We start from the raw sequence: 19,113 nt of genomic DNA on the forward strand, positions 1-19,113 counted from the left end.
ATTAATTGCATTTCTCATGTACACAGCTCTGCAGGTTATTTTGATAAAATACCTTTTAGCTGTAGATCTTTATTGGTCTGTGGCTTTTGTAACCGAGGAGCATACTTGATCATTTTTATTGCAAGAGATGTTCATAGTTGGACATCAGGAAGGAAAACTTCAGTGCATGTTGAAGGTGAGGGGAGTGGAAAGTGAAAACCAAAAAGTACTGAAGTCACTGAGATTGGGGTTTGTATTTATTGCAGCATGACAGAACTCTTGCCTTCTCTTGATACTGGTTAATTGAGAATGTTTTATGGCCTAATTGAGGTTGTCCTGGATATGCTGATAGGAAACTTGTCTTGCAAACTGATGATGAGCTACAATCCACCATCCTAAACTGATCAGCTACATGAAAGAGTGCAATCTTCTTACTGAAAGAATTGATACCATAACCATAGATTGTCTGACATGAAGGTTACTATGGATGTATTTAAAGTTAACGTTGTCCAAGCATTTCCTCTGGTCTTGATTACTTCCGGCTTTTGAAAACTTTCCAGGGTATCCAAATAAAGTTTAACATAAACATTTTCAGGTTGGAATTTTATTAAAAGAAAAAAAAAATTACTAGATTTTAAAATGTTTTCTTACAATACATGTAGAGGATCCATGTAGTTTTGGAAAGTACTTTGGATAACTTTTGTTTGAGAATAGATAATAGTACTTGGCAGGAAGCTATTACATCTACATCTTCAGCTAATCTGGGTGTAAATTGGATTTGGCTTTGAACAAGTGACACTGTGGCATGATGGCATTTAGCATGCACTACAGCAGTATTTGATGCTGCATTGCTGTATTGACTTGAAGTGTGGAAAATAGCCTAGCCCTGTAGCTCTCTGCTGCAAAGCTTGAGTAAGCACACTCATGTGGTGAAGACCTTCCCTTGTCATCTTGCATACCATGCTTGAGGAAGCTGTGCAGCTCTCCTAACAAAAACATTTCTGCTGGCAGGTGCTGATGCTTCTGTGAGGAGTCTGCAAGACAATCTGTAGAAGCAAAGGCTAGAGCAAGTACATTTCAATAGCAAGTGCTGTACTTGGGAGAAATACCTGTTTCAGTTTTGTTAACGCTTGTGAAAAAGCCATATGTGTGCTGAACATTATATTTCAAAATTGCATAACCAAAAAACTTCAGTTAAAATATATACTGTTAATTTTGATGGTAAAATACAAAAACAGAAGGATCATTTTAAGCCACCCCTTTTTCCCCTCTCTAAAGAAAGTCTTCTCATGTCAACTCCACTGTTTCAGGAAAAGTCAGGAACTGCTCTATGTGGAGAGTAACCAAAGTCAGTATTGCATGTGAATCCTCTGGTTAATTCTGGAACTTAAGTACAAGTACAAACAGTAAATTTTGTTCTTTCTTAGTTTTGTTCTATATTTGAACATCTTAGTCTGTCAGGTTTTGTTAAAATCATAATGTGATTATTTTTTTCAATTTATAGACGAGGAGAGACCCTTTTAAAAGCTATCTTAATTGAAATTAGGTTGTCCTTATCTGGTAAGAATTTCAACTGGACTGTGTTAAATCTCTCAAAGCACTAATCTGACTTTTTAAGCAGATTATATCTAGTCCAGATGTTTAAAACACATCAGAAGTTCTGTGGAATATTCAGAGTTGATTAGAACAGATTGTTTGGAATTGGAGTCTCATCACTGAATACCAAAATTGCAAAGTTCTGTGCCTGTGAGGAAGGCAGAATACTGGTCTACTTTATAGCTGATTTTCAGGTTTCCTTCCTGTAAGAGGGAGCAATCCTGCTTGAACTGTCCTTTTTATCTCAAGAGAGTAACACATGACAGTGGGGAATGGTAGGGATGGATCAAAAACATATCAATTTAGCTTCTGCATAATCTTGATCTTACTGCATTTTGCTTTCCATTTTGCTGTTAGCTGTCAGTTTCTTTAGTTCATTGGAGTTTTATAGTTTAAAAATAAGCAACTTTTCAATATATTATTTGTTTGAAGGCATATCTCTTTGAGGTGATGTATTGCCTTTGCAGCCACAGTGAAATCAGATGTGGTTACTTGTATTATGTAATTGTGTATGCAAATACAGTGCTCCTGCTTTCTGCTGCTCTTTTCAGGTGGTGGTGATTCTTCACAACCCTTGCACCCAGTGAGCCAGAGCATTCCATTTAGTAAGCCTGGGGCTGGAACATCTGTTTCATCTGCTGGGGTTACATCAGTAAGGACACCTTCTCAAAGCCTTTCTTCACAGCCACGATCTTCACCTTCTGTTACGCAGTCACCAGAGCTGGCCCTTAAGGAAGGTACTGAAAGGGAACGGGAGGTTGCTGTACAGACTTGAGCCCTGTTCTACATGTACACATGAATGCTGGAAGCTTTACTGCAGCTCTTCTGCATTTGTCAGACTGTGGTATATCTCCTGCATCTCATCAGACTCCATTAGTGTCCTTGTTTCCTACCACCTTGGTTCTAGCTTCTCTTAGCTCTTCTATTTGATTTTCTTTAGCTTGTTTGTCTTGTTGACAGTCTTCCATGTCTATTCCTCAAAACCCCTTTCTTTTAGTTCCCTTATTCTTCAAAAATGTTTCACACTACTATCTGGAAAGAGATTTTAGAAGTAGCTTTTGTAATCACTTTGTGTTGAAAAGTCAGTTGTAAACTGTTTTCACTGGGAAAGAGCAGGTTTTAGAATTGAGTTCTGATTCTGATAGACTTTTTTGTTATTTAATACCTTTAAACTCATGTGGAAAGCTGCTGCAAGAGATTAGTGGAAGAACAGAGCAGTTCTTGTATAAGCTCTGTCTGGTGTTGGTAACCTCTTCATGATGAACCAGTTAGGTTTTGAGACTTCTTGAGCCATGCTAATTCTGCCCTCATAATGTGATTTGCCTCTTGACTGTTACATGGTTGGTATCTAGTATTCAAATCTGGTGTACTACCCTATCTTTTTTCTAGTGTTGAAAATAATTCTCAATGGCACAGTGTGTGACTGTCACAGCATGAATTTTATTCTTTAATTTTAAAATCCTCTGACATAAATGTTTAAATTTCTCATTTTCTTCCATTATGTCTGTCTTTTTTTCTGATGGAGTGGAGAATGTAAAGACTAACTTGACTTTGAATCAGCTCTGTATTTCTTACAGGCAAACCCAAAAATCATTTTTCATTATTGCAGAGTCCTTGGTGAGCCCATTTGATGGGATATAATAACTCAGATTTTAGAACTGTGCTTGGTTCTTGCAGTTTTGTAGTTGACTTTGGCACTGTCTGGAATTTGTACTGTAAATGGGCTTGCTAGGAAATACTGTTGCTTCATCTTCCAGAAAAATGGCATAAACATGTTTGTAATGGCAAAATGGAGTTTAGCAGTTTATCTGTGCTTACCTTGATCTGGAATATAGGTGTCCTTGCAGTGACACATTCGATACATGAAATACAAATCACTGTAGTCACTACTGAACTCTTAACTGAATTCAGATCCCTCCATAAAAGTAAAGGTCAATGCAGTATGTAGCTGAATGAGTGTGCTTTAGAACCAACACTATATGTGTGTCAGGAACATAAGTTGTCAGGAGTTCGCTTGCATTTGGTTATATTGACATGAATATATAATCAATAATAAGTCCATAACATATTTATATGGTATTTTTACAAGCATTAGAAGATTCTTTAGTTTTGTTTGAGAAGTCTGAAATAAAGTACTATTTTGCTGGTAAGGTACTTTTTTATCAACAATTAAGTGTGGCAAACTCTGGTAATTGTAGAAATTAACTTACAGCAAAAATAGAAGACATCTGCATCTTTGTCTGGATTGTTAGAATTCAAAGTAATACTGCAAAGACTAAATAAACTGGTTTATTTTTTTCTTAGTATAGTATTATCTACATGAAAGTATTCTGGAATACATGTTTGAATTATTTTTTTAAGTGGATTTCATTCTTTTAAGCTCCTGGATGGGCATTCCTATGCAGAATTAAAACATTCTAATTGTTTACTAGTCTAAATTCTAACAGGACAAAAATCTTAATGTATTGAAGCCTCTTTAATCTTAAATACCCATACAGATTTAGTGCAGATAAACTAATTTTAAGATATTAACATCAGAGCAAATTCTTTGAAAATATTTGGCTTCTGGATAAGGAACCAGTTGGGAAACTTGAGAATTTAGTTCATTTTTTTTCATGTGGGGTTTTTAATTTCTGATGGACTCTGCATTGTCAAACTTCAGCCACATAAAATGCGTGCATTAGATTTCATGATATGGGTGGCTGTACTTAAATCCCTTATATAGCTTGTTTATTTCATAGGCAAATGAGTTCTTATCACAGATTATCCTTTTGTGTCCTCCCACCTGCATTTCCAGGTGTATGTAAAACATGGTGGGATAATGCCTTGGAGCTTGATATTTTTGTATTGCAGGTGCACTTGCAGCAGGGTTTAGAAATTTCTAGCCCAAGAAATTTGTGATGATTTAAATGACATGATGACCTATGAATTGATCTCAAATAATTATTTCACAATGAGATTTGCAGTTTTTAGAGAGGGAGACTTTTATGTTATTAGCAACTCTCAAGCAGATCAACAAAAATTGTCACGGTGGCACTTGGAACTGCTAACTTCCGCCACCCTTTCCTGCCCTTCCCCTATGGCATTGCTGGGCCACTTGAGACTGACTTTGTAAACTAGGATATTTTTTCAATCACATCAGGTGTCAGACTGATTTTGTGGCTGGACAGTTGTGCTAACACAACACAGCATATCTTCTAACAGGCAGAAATTTCAACTATTTCTGGCAGTGGAGATTTATGCAAATAGGAAAGACTGGATGATGAACTTCTTCCATAGTTCCCCATTCCTAAACTTCTGTGTTACAAGCATGGTTTTTGACCTGTATTTATTTATTCTCTGTTTATTCCTGAATTCTTTCTGAACATGTGCATCCTGAACATGGAAAAGGGGGGAGCAGAAGTTTGTTTTTCAAAAGACATTCCAAAGATGCCAGTGTAGCATTAGCACAAGGGCTAATTCAGTTTTCCCTCATCTGCTCATGCTTTCCATTTTCTAATTTGCATGGCCTTTCTAGGTGGATTTACTTTCTGCTCTGTACGTGACATTTGTTAGAGGCCAGTCTGCATTCATACTGTGCCCATCTTCCTTTCTTTTGGCTATATGTGTTACAATAAATCTCTTCTCATAAATCTGACTCTTTTTCCCTTTTTACTTGCATGTTAATTATTTGAAGTTGTTTTTTGCCTCATTCCCACTGACACAATTGTTCTGTCTTATTCCTCAATAGCTCTGCTAGGCCCTAGAAAAGACATAGTCTCGTTGGCCATAGTCTGGTTTGGCACAGAGAATGGTTATCCTGTGTCTTCCTTACCAAGTACATCAAGTAGCTTTCATGAAAGATGTGGCTATGAATCATTACAGAGTTAGTCCTGTGTTGTAGCAGCATAGAGAAACTGAAGCACTGTAGCTCTTGGTTGCATTTGTGCTTACTCTGTGTTCATTGTTGTGACTACTGTTACTGTGGAGAAAGTCAATTGGAAATCATGGGGTTGTTAATGTAGTAGATAAAAGTAAAATCAGTGTCTGCTTGCACTAATGCCTTTGAAAGTTCAACTTCTCAAGAACATTCTAAAACAGTTTTGCAGTGTTATCTTTTTAATTCCCACTTTTTTGAATAGATCCTTACCATGATTCTGTTTTTGTGACTGAAAAACCTGTGCAGCTGACAGCATTTGTAACCCATAGCTTAAATAATAAAAAAAAGTTTGTTACACTTGACTGAAGCTGTGGATTGGGAATATTATTAATGACCATGGTGATTTCACAATAATTCATAACACAACACTTTTGTACTGCTTCATAGTCTGAAAATAAAGAACACAGTGCCTCTAGAGAGGAGAAAAAAATCCCACACTTGATAGTCCGAAAACTTCTGAAGAGCTAGGGTTATTTCTCACTATAGCAATCTTTGGGACCACCAAGAGAGAAACAGTGGTCACTTGCATTTACTTAGAATGTATCTGCCTGACTACAAGCACATTTAAAATCCTTGCTAACCTTGCTTTGTGACAAGAGAAAATGAAGATTTTTTTGCTGCTGCTAAAATTGCATTGGTGATGATTAATGTAGGAAATGAGTTAATAAGCCACTGCTGCATGCTTTACTCTGCTCTAAAATGGTGTATGTATGTGTTGCATATGTGTATTGTTCCCAGATGCTTAGATAGTGTGGAAATATAAACAAAACCATAGAAAAACTTCACTGCTGAAACCACCCACTACCATAAAATCTTAACATTATGGTTTGGCGGTGACAATGGAGCAGTTGTGTTGTCAGCAAATCTCACAAGTGGATGCTCTATTTATGTCATTAAATATGGGTCTATGAGCCTGAATTTAGGCACTAACTTAAAAATAAGCCTAAACAACTGGAGGGTGGGATAGCTAGCTTAAATTTAACAAGACTTTGTTGCTGAGTTATATGTTTGCACTCTTGCTCGTTGCAGCAGCAGCGTAATTCAGTAATTTCTGAAGCATTCCTGTCTTAAAAGGGGCAGGTGTGCCAAGGAAAAATTTCATGGTAGTGTTTTGCTAACACAACTTCAATTTATCTGGGAAGGAACTGGTGTAATGCTCTATGTTATGGAAATATACCAGTGGACAAACTGGTAGTAAATACATTATAGAAAGTCTGTGTATGTGTTTAACTCCCTGACACACATGTGCATACACGTGTGTGTAGAATTTCCTGCTGACTTCCATGTGCTACTAATACCTTGTAAACTAGCTCACTGAAAACTGCTTTTGCTATGCTGATGGTGTAGGCATATATCAACAAGAGCTCTGTAGTCTAGGGTTATAAATTTAACTTCTTGCATGTTGGGGTTTTCTTTAGAATGGCTTGTTTCTCTCACTTTAAATGCAATGATTTGTGACTTGTGTTTCTCATCTTTCCTGTCTGTCTGACTCTTATGTTTGTGCTTTCCACTTCACAGGCATGCAGTATGGTGGATATGTTAATAATCAAGCTAGCTCTGCACCAGCTACCTTGTCATCAAGTTCAGATGATGAGGAAGAGGATGAGGAGGATGAGGAAGCAGGTTGGCTTTAGCTTTACACCAGTCTCTTGTTCTCTTCCTACTCAAGTTTCATTCCATATTTCCATGCCCTGAAACTTTTTTTCCTGTGAGGCAAAACATCACTTTGCTTCATCACGTATCAACTTAACTAGAAATTTTCCATTTGCTATTAAAATAGTAAACAGAAAGATGTTCAGCAGTGGTCAGCAAAAAGCCTTTTTTTAGTTTGTCATCTATCAAGTGGTATGTATCTGACAAATTAATATTCACAAGACCTCCATATTTTTTATATTTTGATTTGCACTTGGTTTTAAACTTTTCACTGGAGATGACTGGAACTTAGCATTTCCAGTAATTGCTTATCTGAAGCAGCAAGTGCCATTTTGTCATTGAATTCCACAGTTTACTTTGTCTTTCATTTTACATACAGAAAACTCTTGTAGTAGTAAAAGTTACTAACTGTGCCTTTTAAGGATAATGAATTAATCTGTGCTGCTTTTTTTTCCCCCTCCTAAGGGATCAGAGGTCAGACATAGGTTCAGCTTTAACCTGTTTACCTACAGCAAATGTACAAATTCTGTTCAATTTTTGGCCTTTCTCTTTTAATAAACTGTCCCAGTTGTTAACATGCTTGATTGCAAGGAATTCTGCATGTATTTTGTCAGAATGGCCTGGTTTTGTGTGTTTGGTGTTGCTCATCAACTTAGTTTATTGAAAAGTAACTTTTATTCTTCAAACTTAAAGAAAAAGCTTTATAATTTATACTATATAGGAGTGGCAGCAGTGCAAAAAGCTTTTGGAGGTTAAACATTAGACTTGATAACAGATGAAAATAACAGCACATAACTTGATAAACAGCTCCCATCTGGTTGTGTTGGCTTTGAGTATTAATTTGGGATAGCAAACTTGTGTAACTTTTCACTTAAGATTATAATTCATATTGTAACTAGGCAGAAAAAGAAGTAGTAAAACTTAATTATATGGCACAGCCAAAATTAAATCATAAACTCAGATTACTGTGAAAAGAGCTTAGTGGACTCCTAGTGATACCATGAAGAGTGGAGCAATACAAGGATTACATCCAGGTCGTAATTAAGAATGGTGTGATGGGTGGATGTTATTAATTAAATAATAATGATTGTTGAATTATTAGTAGTACAGTAGAAGAAAATAGTTTTTGTTTTGCCAAGGAAGAAAGCACTTTGAGCTGAAGACACTTATTATTCTAGCCAGCGGACAGTAGTTGGAGGGTGCAGTTGTATCAGTAGAAGTGATGATATTACCCTGATCCCTTGTGGAGCACAAGTATTGGGATAATTTGGCCATCTTCTGTTCTTTGTTCTTTGCTGTTCAAGGTTATTGGCTCAGTTTCTTTACTTTCTTAGCCGTTGCATGGTAACATGCTTGATCTTTGAACAGATTTGAATATTGGTATTAAATCAAACATAGTAGCAGTTGAATAACTCTTCAGATCTAAGGATACTTCCTAACTTTGGATACCAGGTGGATTTTTGTCCTAGTGCTGTGAGTAATTAGAATTTCCCAGTTACAAACAGTTCCACTTTGGGATCTAAAGTTTTCTTAGGCTCTTGCAATGTAGTAGCTGTTGGAACTCTGCTTCCTAAAGAGTAGGGTAAAGTAGCCAGGAGAGTGTTTGGGTTTTTTATTTCAGGGCAGCTTAGTCAGTTTTCTGCAGAAAATAATTATCCTTGCCTAATCTCATGCCAAGGTTTCTGTCAAATGATTTGTCACATCTTTTGGGTTTTGGGTTGTTTTTTTCCCAAATTTATCTTCTGCAGAAAGGCAAAGGGTCACCCAAGCTTAATATGTAGGCTACCTAATTAATAATAAGTATCCTATGTTATGCCCTGTTGCCAGGAGTTAATGTAAACTCTAAACAGATTCTGTAGACAGGTCATGCCTGTGGTTTTATGAAAAATAGGTGTTGACATCTGGTTGCTTGCATTTGTGTAGCTTCTCATTTGTTTTGTCACTCTTACCAGTTAGATCTTTAAGTGTGTTGCCAAAGATTCTTGAAAACTCTGAAAGAAAATTTATATAGGTAAAATTATTAGCTAACTATAAAAGCATGTTGTAAGTATTGCTTTAAGCAGTGTTTTCTGATATTCCTTTTTTAGATAGACTTTTTTTGTGTGTTCCTAATCTGGTGGTTATTATGCTAAACTAAACTTTGACAACTGTTGTAGTGTGACTTAAGCATAGAATATTGTTTGGGTTGGGTTTTTAATTTTTTTTAGTTTATTTTTGTAATTGAAGTTCTTAGGGATTTTTTTCATGGAAAATCTGAGATTTCCATGATACTTCTGGACTGCAGGAAACTCTTCAACTCACTGTGTTTAAGTCAACTATTTGTTTTCCAATGGGGAGTAAAAGAGGGCACAACAGAATTCTTAGAGACATTGGGACATGGAAAGGTTCTCAAGAACATTGCAGAAATTGAAAGTTGTTTAGAAGCAAAGACCTGAAGTGAAAGATCTTCAGATAAGTATACTCAGTAACAGGATTGACTTTACTGTGGAGCTTGAGGAGTGTGTAACACTTCTTTTCTGCAGCTCATTGTGTCATTAGCATAGAATCATTTCAGTTGGAAAAGACCTTCAAGATCATCAAGTCCAACCATTAGATAACTCTACTAAGGCAGGTGCTAAACCACATCCCTCAGCACTACATCTCTGTGTTAAACACCTCCAAGGATGGAGATTCAACTCCACTGGAGAGCCTGTGCCAGTGTTCAAGAACCTTTTCAGTCAAGAAGTTTCTTTTAGTATCTAAATAAAACTCCCTGTGGTGCAACTTGAGGCCATTTGCCCTTGTACTGTCACTTGGTACATCTTAGGAAAAGGGCAAGCTTGTTTTATATGGAATACAATTACAGATGGATATAATCTTACAAATACTGCTTACTGTGGGGAAAAAACTCTGAGAATTGATGTCTTCTGTTCACAGCTGTGCTTCAGTCCTTTGGGAGTTTTTCTTGGGTTTTGTTTCGTTTTTACATGAAAAAATAACTTCTGATTAGACAAGAAGAACTTCTTGCAAATTCTTAAATCTTGAGTTTGTTGAACTAGTTAAAAATATCTACCAAAACCAGTTTTGGTAGATATTAACAGATCTTTTTTGGTAGATAGTAACAAATCTTTAAAAGCTGTGTTCCTGATCAGGAACCAAAATAATGAGTGCTCTTCCCCTTCAGGTTCTAGAAGAGAATGGAAGATAAAACTTGTTAGGAAATTAAATTTTGCTGTTATGTTCTTCTGGAAACTTCTGGAAAAATAATGGGAAATTTACTATGAAAAACAATGTGAAAATAGGAAGGTTGTCTGAGTTCCACAGTGCTGCTGTGTTATTTAAAACAGAATCTGTTAGTGCTACAGTTTGAGATAGTTCTCCTGTTTCTCAGCTGAATGTTTTAAAGCCAGTGTGCTCAAAAATAATCTATAGTGTCATGATATTACCATGCTTCTAATGTGTCCCAAATGTTTTGCTTCCAAGTACAAAAGTCTCTTTACTTGGAGATCTCAAATGAAATGGGATACAGTCTTAAATGTCCCACCTCTGAAGTTCTCCCTTAAAACTCAAAGTATTTCGCAATGGACTTGTTAGGGCTGATTCTTCCGAATAGAGCAGTATTGGTGAATCTCCTCTGAGTCTGTTCTGCCACACAAATGTTTTATATATATATATATATAGATAGATATATATAAATATATAAAACTGTCTTTTTTAATTCTTAAATGTACTTTTTTTTTCTGTCATACTGCTGGCTTGAGGTGTTTTAGGAAGCAGATACATTAATATCCTTGTCCCCTTTTGTTTGGAAACATTCAAGATATATACATAGGATGAACTGAAAAAGAAACATTTGGAGTCTCTCCAGTGCTAACATCTGCCTGTGTGCCCAAGTGCTTCTTCACCTTTTTTGTTAACTCCTGTTCCTTACTTTTACATAGTTACTTTTGGCTGACCCAAAAGTAACTGTTCAGTTTAACCTGAAGCTGAGACCTCTTGTCAATATTGGAAAGAAAACAGAAGCTTTACATGGGAAACAAAACAAGCTTCAAATTATGACAGCACAGAAGTGAGGAAAGAAATACTCAAAGGTGGGAATGGTGCATAATCAATCTGAAGATGATGAGCACATTCTGCTGTTTGCAGATATGAAGTCACAACAGAGTTTTAAAAATTATTTACATAGCTTCAGTTGATATGGCCTAGAGAAAACTTCTAATAGAAAAAGATTTTTTTTTTTAAGAAGCAGCAGCATATTTTGTTGTTTTGTTGCTGGTTTTGAGTCATGTGTATTTGGTCTTAATATCAAGTTAATTGTTTATCTCTTCTTCCTCCTTCTCTTTGCAGTGATAATAGCTTTCAACCCTTAGGGCTGAAGTGGTGTTTTTCCCCAAGGTTTTCTGCAAAAAATTCTGTCACTTACATCTCCAAAATTTGTCTTTTCTGAAGCACCTAACTTGAATTTACTTTCCTCCCCCAGCAATTGATAGTTCCTCTACTACAAGCAGTGCCTCTCCTGTTCTGAACAATTATGATGCCCTAGAAGGAGGTGGCTATCCAGGTAAGCAGTTTATGCATCTTAATTCTGAACTATTTGCTTAAATACTTAAGTATTTATTAGCTATGATTTTTTTTTCCCATTTCTGTTACTGTTTATTGGCAGTTAACAAATGGGTGACATGAAATGTCTCTGAAGGGAGTGGCAACCATGTCAGAGAGAACATAAGGCTTTTTGCTTTGGGTTATACTGGATGCCTGGTTGAGTTGACATCGGTAGCTGAGAACAGTTGACATGCCACTGAAGTTTTGAGAGGCAGTGATACCAGCTTGCAGAGATGCTTGGAACAGCTATTTTCTGGTTTTCTCCATTTAAAGAAAATTTCTGCTCTTCTGCCCTTTTTTTTTCTAAAAATATCAGACATGTCAATTTTGTTGGAGATAAACTTACTAACAGACTACTTCAGTCTTTAAATCTGTAGAGCTGTCCTTTTCAGAGCAGGTGGATGAGGTGCTGTGTGTTAGCAGATACTGCAAATGGTAACTGGGTTGTTATGGAGAACCTTCCCCTTTGGCAATTTTGCATTGCTTTGGCCTCTGAGGATGGCACAGTACTTTGCTTAGTCTGATGAGCTCCTATGTAAACTGAAATCTCTGGGTAGTAAAAAGCCACAGTTGCTGTCCACATTGTGTCTACCTCGTGCAATAAGGGTAGCAGAAGCATGAACACAGGATTACAAATTCTAATTTCTCATCTAATAACTAACCATTTGGGGTCTAATGAAGGCCTATTTCAAAAATAACTAGTTCCTTCTCTCTCCTTTAAAGAGTAACAGGATCAATTTTAAATTTCTTACATTTTTTATTGGTTTTGGTTATATTTTTAGCAACTTTCATTTCTTTTGGAGCATCCATGCTAAGTGTGTTTTTGTTGAGTGGTTGGTTTCTTTGCATGCCACTTGTCCTGGTTGTTCTGGATTTTACCAAGCTTAAATTCTTCTGAAACTTAACTCATATTTTTATACATTTCTAAAGAGTAGTTTCATCTCTTCACAATTGTTTTTCTGTGAATTTAGGTCTATTGTTTTATTAATTTGGCCTTGGAAAAAAAAAGTGGGACTGGGCTGTGCTGGAAGAGAGACTTCCATTATCTCAAAAGCATTTAGAGAATGGTTCTCTCGCCTTACCCTCATGTTTTGAAAGCATTCATTAGTCTGCGGTGACATTCTCATGTATACCCCCTTCATCAGCAATTTTTCTTGCTAATTTGGTCACATGAGAAACAACTTGATGGATAGTACAGAATTATAAATTAAGTGTTGTTTGTTAAGCATTTAGGATTTTACATTTAAATTAAGAAGGAAATAGTAAGCACATTTAATTCCTGTGGGATTTCTCTTGTCTTTCCAGAGACACGCTCTGTGACCAGCAGCCCAGTTCCTGCTGCATCAGCTCCCCAAACATCCAAAGCTTCTAAGCCCTTTGGTTATGGATATCCAGCACTGCAGCCTGGGTACCAAAATGCAGCACCACCTGCACCAGTACAGACCAGTAATTCAGGACATAGTCCTGGGTTTCAGCACTATCCACAGGTTTGTGTTGTTAATTAAAGAGGTACTTCATGAAACAACTCCATGGGAAAAGTATTTTCTGCGTGTTGCCTTTCTTTTTTTATTTTTAATTTTGATAATTTATGTTTTCTGAGGCAAAAAAATGTTAATTTCCATGTCATAGCTCTGGATTTCAACCTATGAGAAGATTTTTGAATTAAGATTTTAAGTGTGTCTCCTAATAGGTGTAGCAAGTTTGTTTCATAAAATGTTAGCAGAATCTACAGCTCAAAGGTTTGGTGTTTCAAGAAGCTGTACTTTGACAGGAAACCATAAAATGGCACAATGAAGCACTTGATCAGAGCTATGGGCTATGATCTCAAGCATTAAATTGTCCTATGAGCAAGGCCTGGCAGAGCAATGTAGAAAATAAAATGTGCTGATTTACAAATTCCCCCCTCTTAAATAATTAAGGCCCAACTGGCAAATGGTGTTATAGATGATCCAGATTCCTTACTTATCTATTAGTGTGTGTAGCAGGGACAGGGATGTGATTGTTCCCATGTACTAAGCATGGATAAGGCTACACCTTGAGTACTGGGTTTAGTTTTGGGGCTTTCATTGTAACAAAGATGTTGAAGTGCTGGAGTGTGTCTAGAGAAGGGCAGTGAAGCTGGTGAAGTGCCTGGAGTACAGGTCTTGTGAAGAGCTGTGGAAGAAACTGGGGTTGTTGAACCTTGGGAAAAGTAGGCTAAGGGAAGACCTCCTTACTCTCTACAGCTCTCTGAAAGGGAGTTGGATCCAGATGGGTGTTGATCTCATCTCCTTAGTAACAAGTGACAGGATGAGAGAACCAGGGGAGGTTTCAGTTAGATACTAGAAGAAACTTGACTGGAAGAGTTCTTTGACACTGGCACACACTCCCCAGGGAGGTCATTGAATCCCATCCCTTAAAGTGTTTAAAAGACACAGAGATGTAGTGCTGAAGGGCATAGTTTGGCACCGATCTTGGTAGAGTTATATAATGGTTGGACTTGCTCTTAAAGGTCTTTTCCAACCAAAATAATTCCATGATTCTTTATAATATCTGGGAATGTTGTCACTGGTTTGAAGGCTATGTAAAATAGGATCCAGAGGAAACATTTCATTATTTCAAACTTTATGTTGAAGGATTTGCCTTCATCTTCACAATAACAACTATGTGAGGAGTTAGGCTGTTTTCAGATCTACACAGTAAAAGGTAAAAAAACAAGCAATTCCACATTGCAGCAAGTTGAATTGCAGTTGCACATGTGGAATAGTCTTCAGAATAGGAGCACTAAAACATCTTGTACTGTGAAATCTTCAATCCTTAGGCCTTTTCAAAACTCAGCTGGGTAAGGCTATGAGCAACCTGATCTAACTGAAGTTAGCCTTGCTTGAGTGGGAGTTTGGACCACCAAACCTCAGAGTTACGTTTTCTCCTCTACCTTGGTGTTTTCATTTGGTTTAATATAAAAATAAACACTAAATTTGAAGAGGGCACTATATTTGAGGACACTAGAGGACAATATCTTTGAAGAGGCCAAGACCCATGAGCCTCTCTGGTCACTTGTTGCTTGAAGTGTGACTTATGATGTTGATTTGTCTCATGAATTGAAGCTTGGAGAAAATGATCTTAAAGGTATTTTCCAACTTAAAAAAGGAATCTGTGATTCTGTGAATTTGTCTTAGCATTTTGTAATTTCTAATATACAACTCTTCTTTGTTTAGATTTGTTGTTGCTAACTATTGCAGTTCTGTTTTGGGTTTTTTAATACCCGTCTCGAAGAATTTGGATTACAGAAAGATTTAAGGTGGTTATCTAAGTGTGATTGTATGCCCATTTGCAATGCTCTTCCTTTTTTCAGCAATATCCAGGTGTGAACCAGCTGTCCTCTTCCTTAGGAGGATTAAGTCTGCAGCATTCTCAGCAGCCAGAAAGCCTGAGACCAGTAAACCTTACACAAGATAGAAATATTTTGCCTGTATCATCAGTTCCAGCACCTGTGCCTAACTTGAATTCTGATCTTAGGAAATTAAACTGCAGTCCAGAGTAAGTGTCTAGACCAGCATCCTCATGTCTTTCAGAGGCTAATCTCACATTTTTCAGAGACCAATAATGTTAGTATTTTACCTATTTTCCAACTAATCATTATCTGAAGTGTCAGAAAATGTCTAAACTGAATACTGACTTTAAATCTCTATAATGAGCTAATATAATCCCTTTCACTTGGAAATAAGCTTAATCCTCTGTGTCCATGCTCAAACGTTGAAACTGTCCTGCCATCAGAATATATTTTATGCCGTGCAAGTTTAGCTCACTTAAAATGTTGAGAAACCTCCTTAATCTATGCCTAGTTCTATCCATCTAAAACCAGTAGTTTTTAATAAACATCTCTGTGTTATGCAGCACATTTCATAGAGTATTTTTGTAATGTTACATAGGATTTTTTCCAGAAAATTATCATGATCATGCCTAAATACACCGAATAAACTGTGAGTATATTTTACTGTGGTCATTCTACAATCATGATGTATTTCTTTCTTCTCTAACAATAAGTAGTATTGTCTGCTATCCCAAGTCAAATGCACTGTGGTGCAGTGGAAATTATGCTCCCACAACGATCTTGTTTTTAATTCTAAAAGAGATTTTATTTATTACCCCAAATGAGCTTAGCTTACTGCTCTAGTGACAATGCATGGTCTCGTCAGAAAAACTGGATAACTGGGTCTCTTGAAATCATTCTGAGGTGTGGAATGCTTTGGACAATGCTGTTCTTGCTTTGGGTTTTTTTAGTGTGCTTTATTTATCTGTAAGTCTCTTCTTCACTTTGCATACACAGAAGAAGAGATTTTGTCTCTTTCAGTATTTGAGAACCTTTTTGCTTGTTATATAAATACTACTTTGAGAACTAGGAAATAGTGTGTTCCTTGCTTAGTTCCTTCTCCCCAAAAGATCTTTATAATGCATAAAAAATCAATTTACGGTGAGGGTTGTACCTAAAGCAGTTTCATCTTTTTATTGCAAGGTCAATTGCATTGCCAAACTAGTAAATTGGGGAGCTAGTGAGTACTATTTATTGAAGGCTTTTTAATCTCTGATGCATTAAATTCTGTTAAAAAGATCAGCTTTGTCAAACAAGAGATTTCTTAAATTTCAAACTCTTTAAAGTCATATGTTAACATCATATTTGCAACATCTTTTAGAACTTCAACAAAAGGTTTCCCATTTCCTTTCAGCTCATTTCGATGTACGCTGACAAATATTCCACAGACACAGGCATTGTTAAACAAAGCCAAGCTTCCTTTGGGTTTGTTGCTGCATCCCTTCAGAGACCTAACGGTAAATTGGCTGACATTTATTTGTTAGTGTATGTATGGAATATATGCATTTTCATTGAAACAGTAAGATATAATGAACTGTAAGTTCTGAATAATGAAAATGAAGGGACATTGTAGCCAGGTGGGGGGTGGCCTCTTCTCCCAGGCAACCAGCAATAGAACAAGGGGACACAGTCTCAAGTTGTACTGGGGAAAGTCTAGGCTGGATGTTAGGAGGAAGTTGTTCACAGAGACAGTGATTGGCATTGGAATGGGCTGCCCAGGGAGGTGGTGGAGTCACAGTCCCTGGAGGTCTTCAAGAAAAGACTGGATGAGGCACTTGGTGCCATGGTCTAGTTGACTGGATAGGGCTGGGTGCTAGGTTGGACTGGCTGATCTTGGAGGTCTCTTCCAACCTGGTTGATTCTATGATTCTATGAAAATACAATGAACTCTGAGTCCAAGTAGCAAAAAATTGTTTGCCACATAGAGAGGAAGAGTGGGGAGAAAGCTTTGCAGTTGCTGCTTCATTGAAATTCATAAGAGAAAAGTTTTGGGCAAATTCTTCAAACTTACATTTTTAGACATCTCAGCAAGGCTATGAGCAAAGTAGACATCACCATTGTTTTCTTTCCACAGCCTGTAATCTAGTTCTTCTCACCAAAACATTCTAGCCTGCTTCACACTAGCACACATGTCATGTGCTGTCAGTAGAAAGTAAGCACAATGTAAAACCGAGGGTTGTGTTCTTAACTGCTAATCAGCTCCTCTCCATCTGATCTATTTGTTATGATGTGAAAATAAAAGTGATGAGTGGTGTTCCTCAGGGATCAGTAGTGGGACTGGTGCTGTTTATCATCTTTGTTGGTGACATGAACAGTGGGATTGATACAGCCTAAGCAAGTTTGCTGACAACACCAACCTGTGTGGTACAGTCGACATACTGGAGAGAAGGGATGCCATACAGAGGGACCTGGACAGGCAAGTCAGTGCCAGGCTCATGAATTCCAACGGAGCCAAGTGCAAATTCTCACATGTGGGTTGGGGTAATCCCAAACACAAATACAGGCTGGGTAGAGAATGGATAAAGAGCATCCCTGAGGAGAAGGACTTGGGGTTGCTGTTAACGAGAAGCTCATGATGAGCTGGCAGTGTGTGCTTGGAGCCCAGAATGCCAACTGTATCCTGAGCTGCAGCAAAAGAAATGTGACCAGTAGGTCAAGGGAGAGTGATTCTCCCCTTCTACTCTGCCCTGGTAAAAAACCACCTGGAGTACTGTGTCCAGCTCTGGAGCCCTCGATGCAAGAAGGACATGAAACTTAAAGCAGATCTGGAGGAGGGCCACAAAGATGGTCAGAGAACTGGAGCATCTCTCTTTACAGAGACAGGCTGAGAGAATTAGGGTTCATCATCCTGGGAAAGAGAAAGCTACCTGAAGGGGAGACTGTAGCCAGGTGGGGGTTGGTCTCTTTTCCCAGGCAACCAGCTATAGAACAAGGGGACACAGTCTCAAGTTGTGCCAGGGGAAGTCTAGGCTGGATGTTAGGAGGAAGTTGTTGGCAGAGAGAGTGACTGGCATTGGAATGGGCTGCCCAGGGAGGTGGTGCAGTCACCGTCCCTGGAGGTGTTCAAGCAAAGCCTGGCTGAGGCACTTAGTGCCATGGTCTAGTTGAGTGGATAGCACTGGCTGCTAGGTTGGTCTGGCTGATCTTGGCGGTCTCTTCCAAACTGGTTGATTGTTATGATTCAGTCACTCAGAGTTGTCCTGTCTTTTGTAATTCCTCATAACATAGCAGCTGTGTTACTGTAACTGTGTAATTGAAAGTAATTTTATTGAAATTATTATTACATCTTTGATTTGTGAGATTAGATTAAGACAACTAGATATTATTTCTCCTGATTTTAAAGGGGAGGATTTTTTTACCAAGCATCATAATTGTATAAAAATAAAGTAAAAGATACAGGGAAAGATGACAGATCTAATGTTGGATACATTTTTTTTTCCCTGAAAGTTATTATGGACCTTTGTCACATTTCATTTTTTCTTTTCAGCAATTACCAGTAATAACATCAAGCACTATAGTGAGGTGCAGATCCTGCAGGACATACATCAACCCTTTTGTTTCTTTCATTGATCAAAGGAGGTGGAAATGCAATCTCTGCTACAGAGTTAATGATGGTAAGCTTTCATTGCAGGAGCTGCTTGCATTACTACAGTCTCTATCAAGTATTTGCGTTACATCAGTCTGTAGAGTAAAATGTCTTAGATTAAAATGATAGTGTTCTTAAGATATGTATCAAAATCTCTGGATCACAAGTCAGATGAGCTGTGTGTTTTCTGAAGCAAAAGTTTGTTTTTTTGTTTTCTGGGAGAAAAAAAATGTAACCATATTATCTTGATTACTTGTATAATGAAATCAGCTCATTGCACTGACTGCTGTTGCAATATGCAAACACAGCAGGATGACAATACTCTCTGTAGTTCAGACCAGAGATTTATGAAAGACCATGCAGATTGAAGCTTCTTGTTGTGAAATGTTTTGTTTGCCTTGGTGGTTTATGGTTGGGGAAGTATTGCTGTTTAAACCTTCTCTTGTT

At 37.4% G+C, this 19,113-nt stretch overlaps 1 protein-coding gene across 3 annotated transcripts in view; it reads left to right on the top strand.

The window, feature by feature from the left end:
• The window catches only part of SEC24B (SEC24 homolog B, COPII coat complex component), a 47,099-nt gene that overhangs the window by 10,374 nt on the left and 17,612 nt on the right, over positions 1-19,113 (top strand). For 2 of the 3 annotated variants that reach the window (XM_064148479.1, XM_064148478.1), the window contains exons 3-9: positions 2,127-2,312; positions 7,013-7,117; positions 11,607-11,687; positions 13,034-13,215; positions 15,063-15,247; positions 16,435-16,537; positions 18,568-18,694. In XM_064148479.1, the coding sequence (XP_064004549.1) occupies positions 2,127-2,312; positions 7,013-7,117; positions 11,607-11,687; positions 13,034-13,215; positions 15,063-15,247; positions 16,435-16,537; positions 18,568-18,694 (969 nt within the window). The remainder of the gene's footprint in view (positions 1-2,126; positions 2,313-7,012; positions 7,118-11,606; positions 11,688-13,033; positions 13,216-15,062; positions 15,248-16,434; positions 16,538-18,567; positions 18,695-19,113) is intronic. The other variant, XM_064148481.1, reaches the window with a different exon arrangement.

Source organism: Pogoniulus pusillus, chromosome 9 (genome assembly GCF_015220805.1).
Source record: "Pogoniulus pusillus isolate bPogPus1 chromosome 9, bPogPus1.pri, whole genome shotgun sequence".
Classification (NCBI taxonomy): domain Eukaryota; kingdom Metazoa; phylum Chordata; class Aves; order Piciformes; family Lybiidae; genus Pogoniulus; species Pogoniulus pusillus.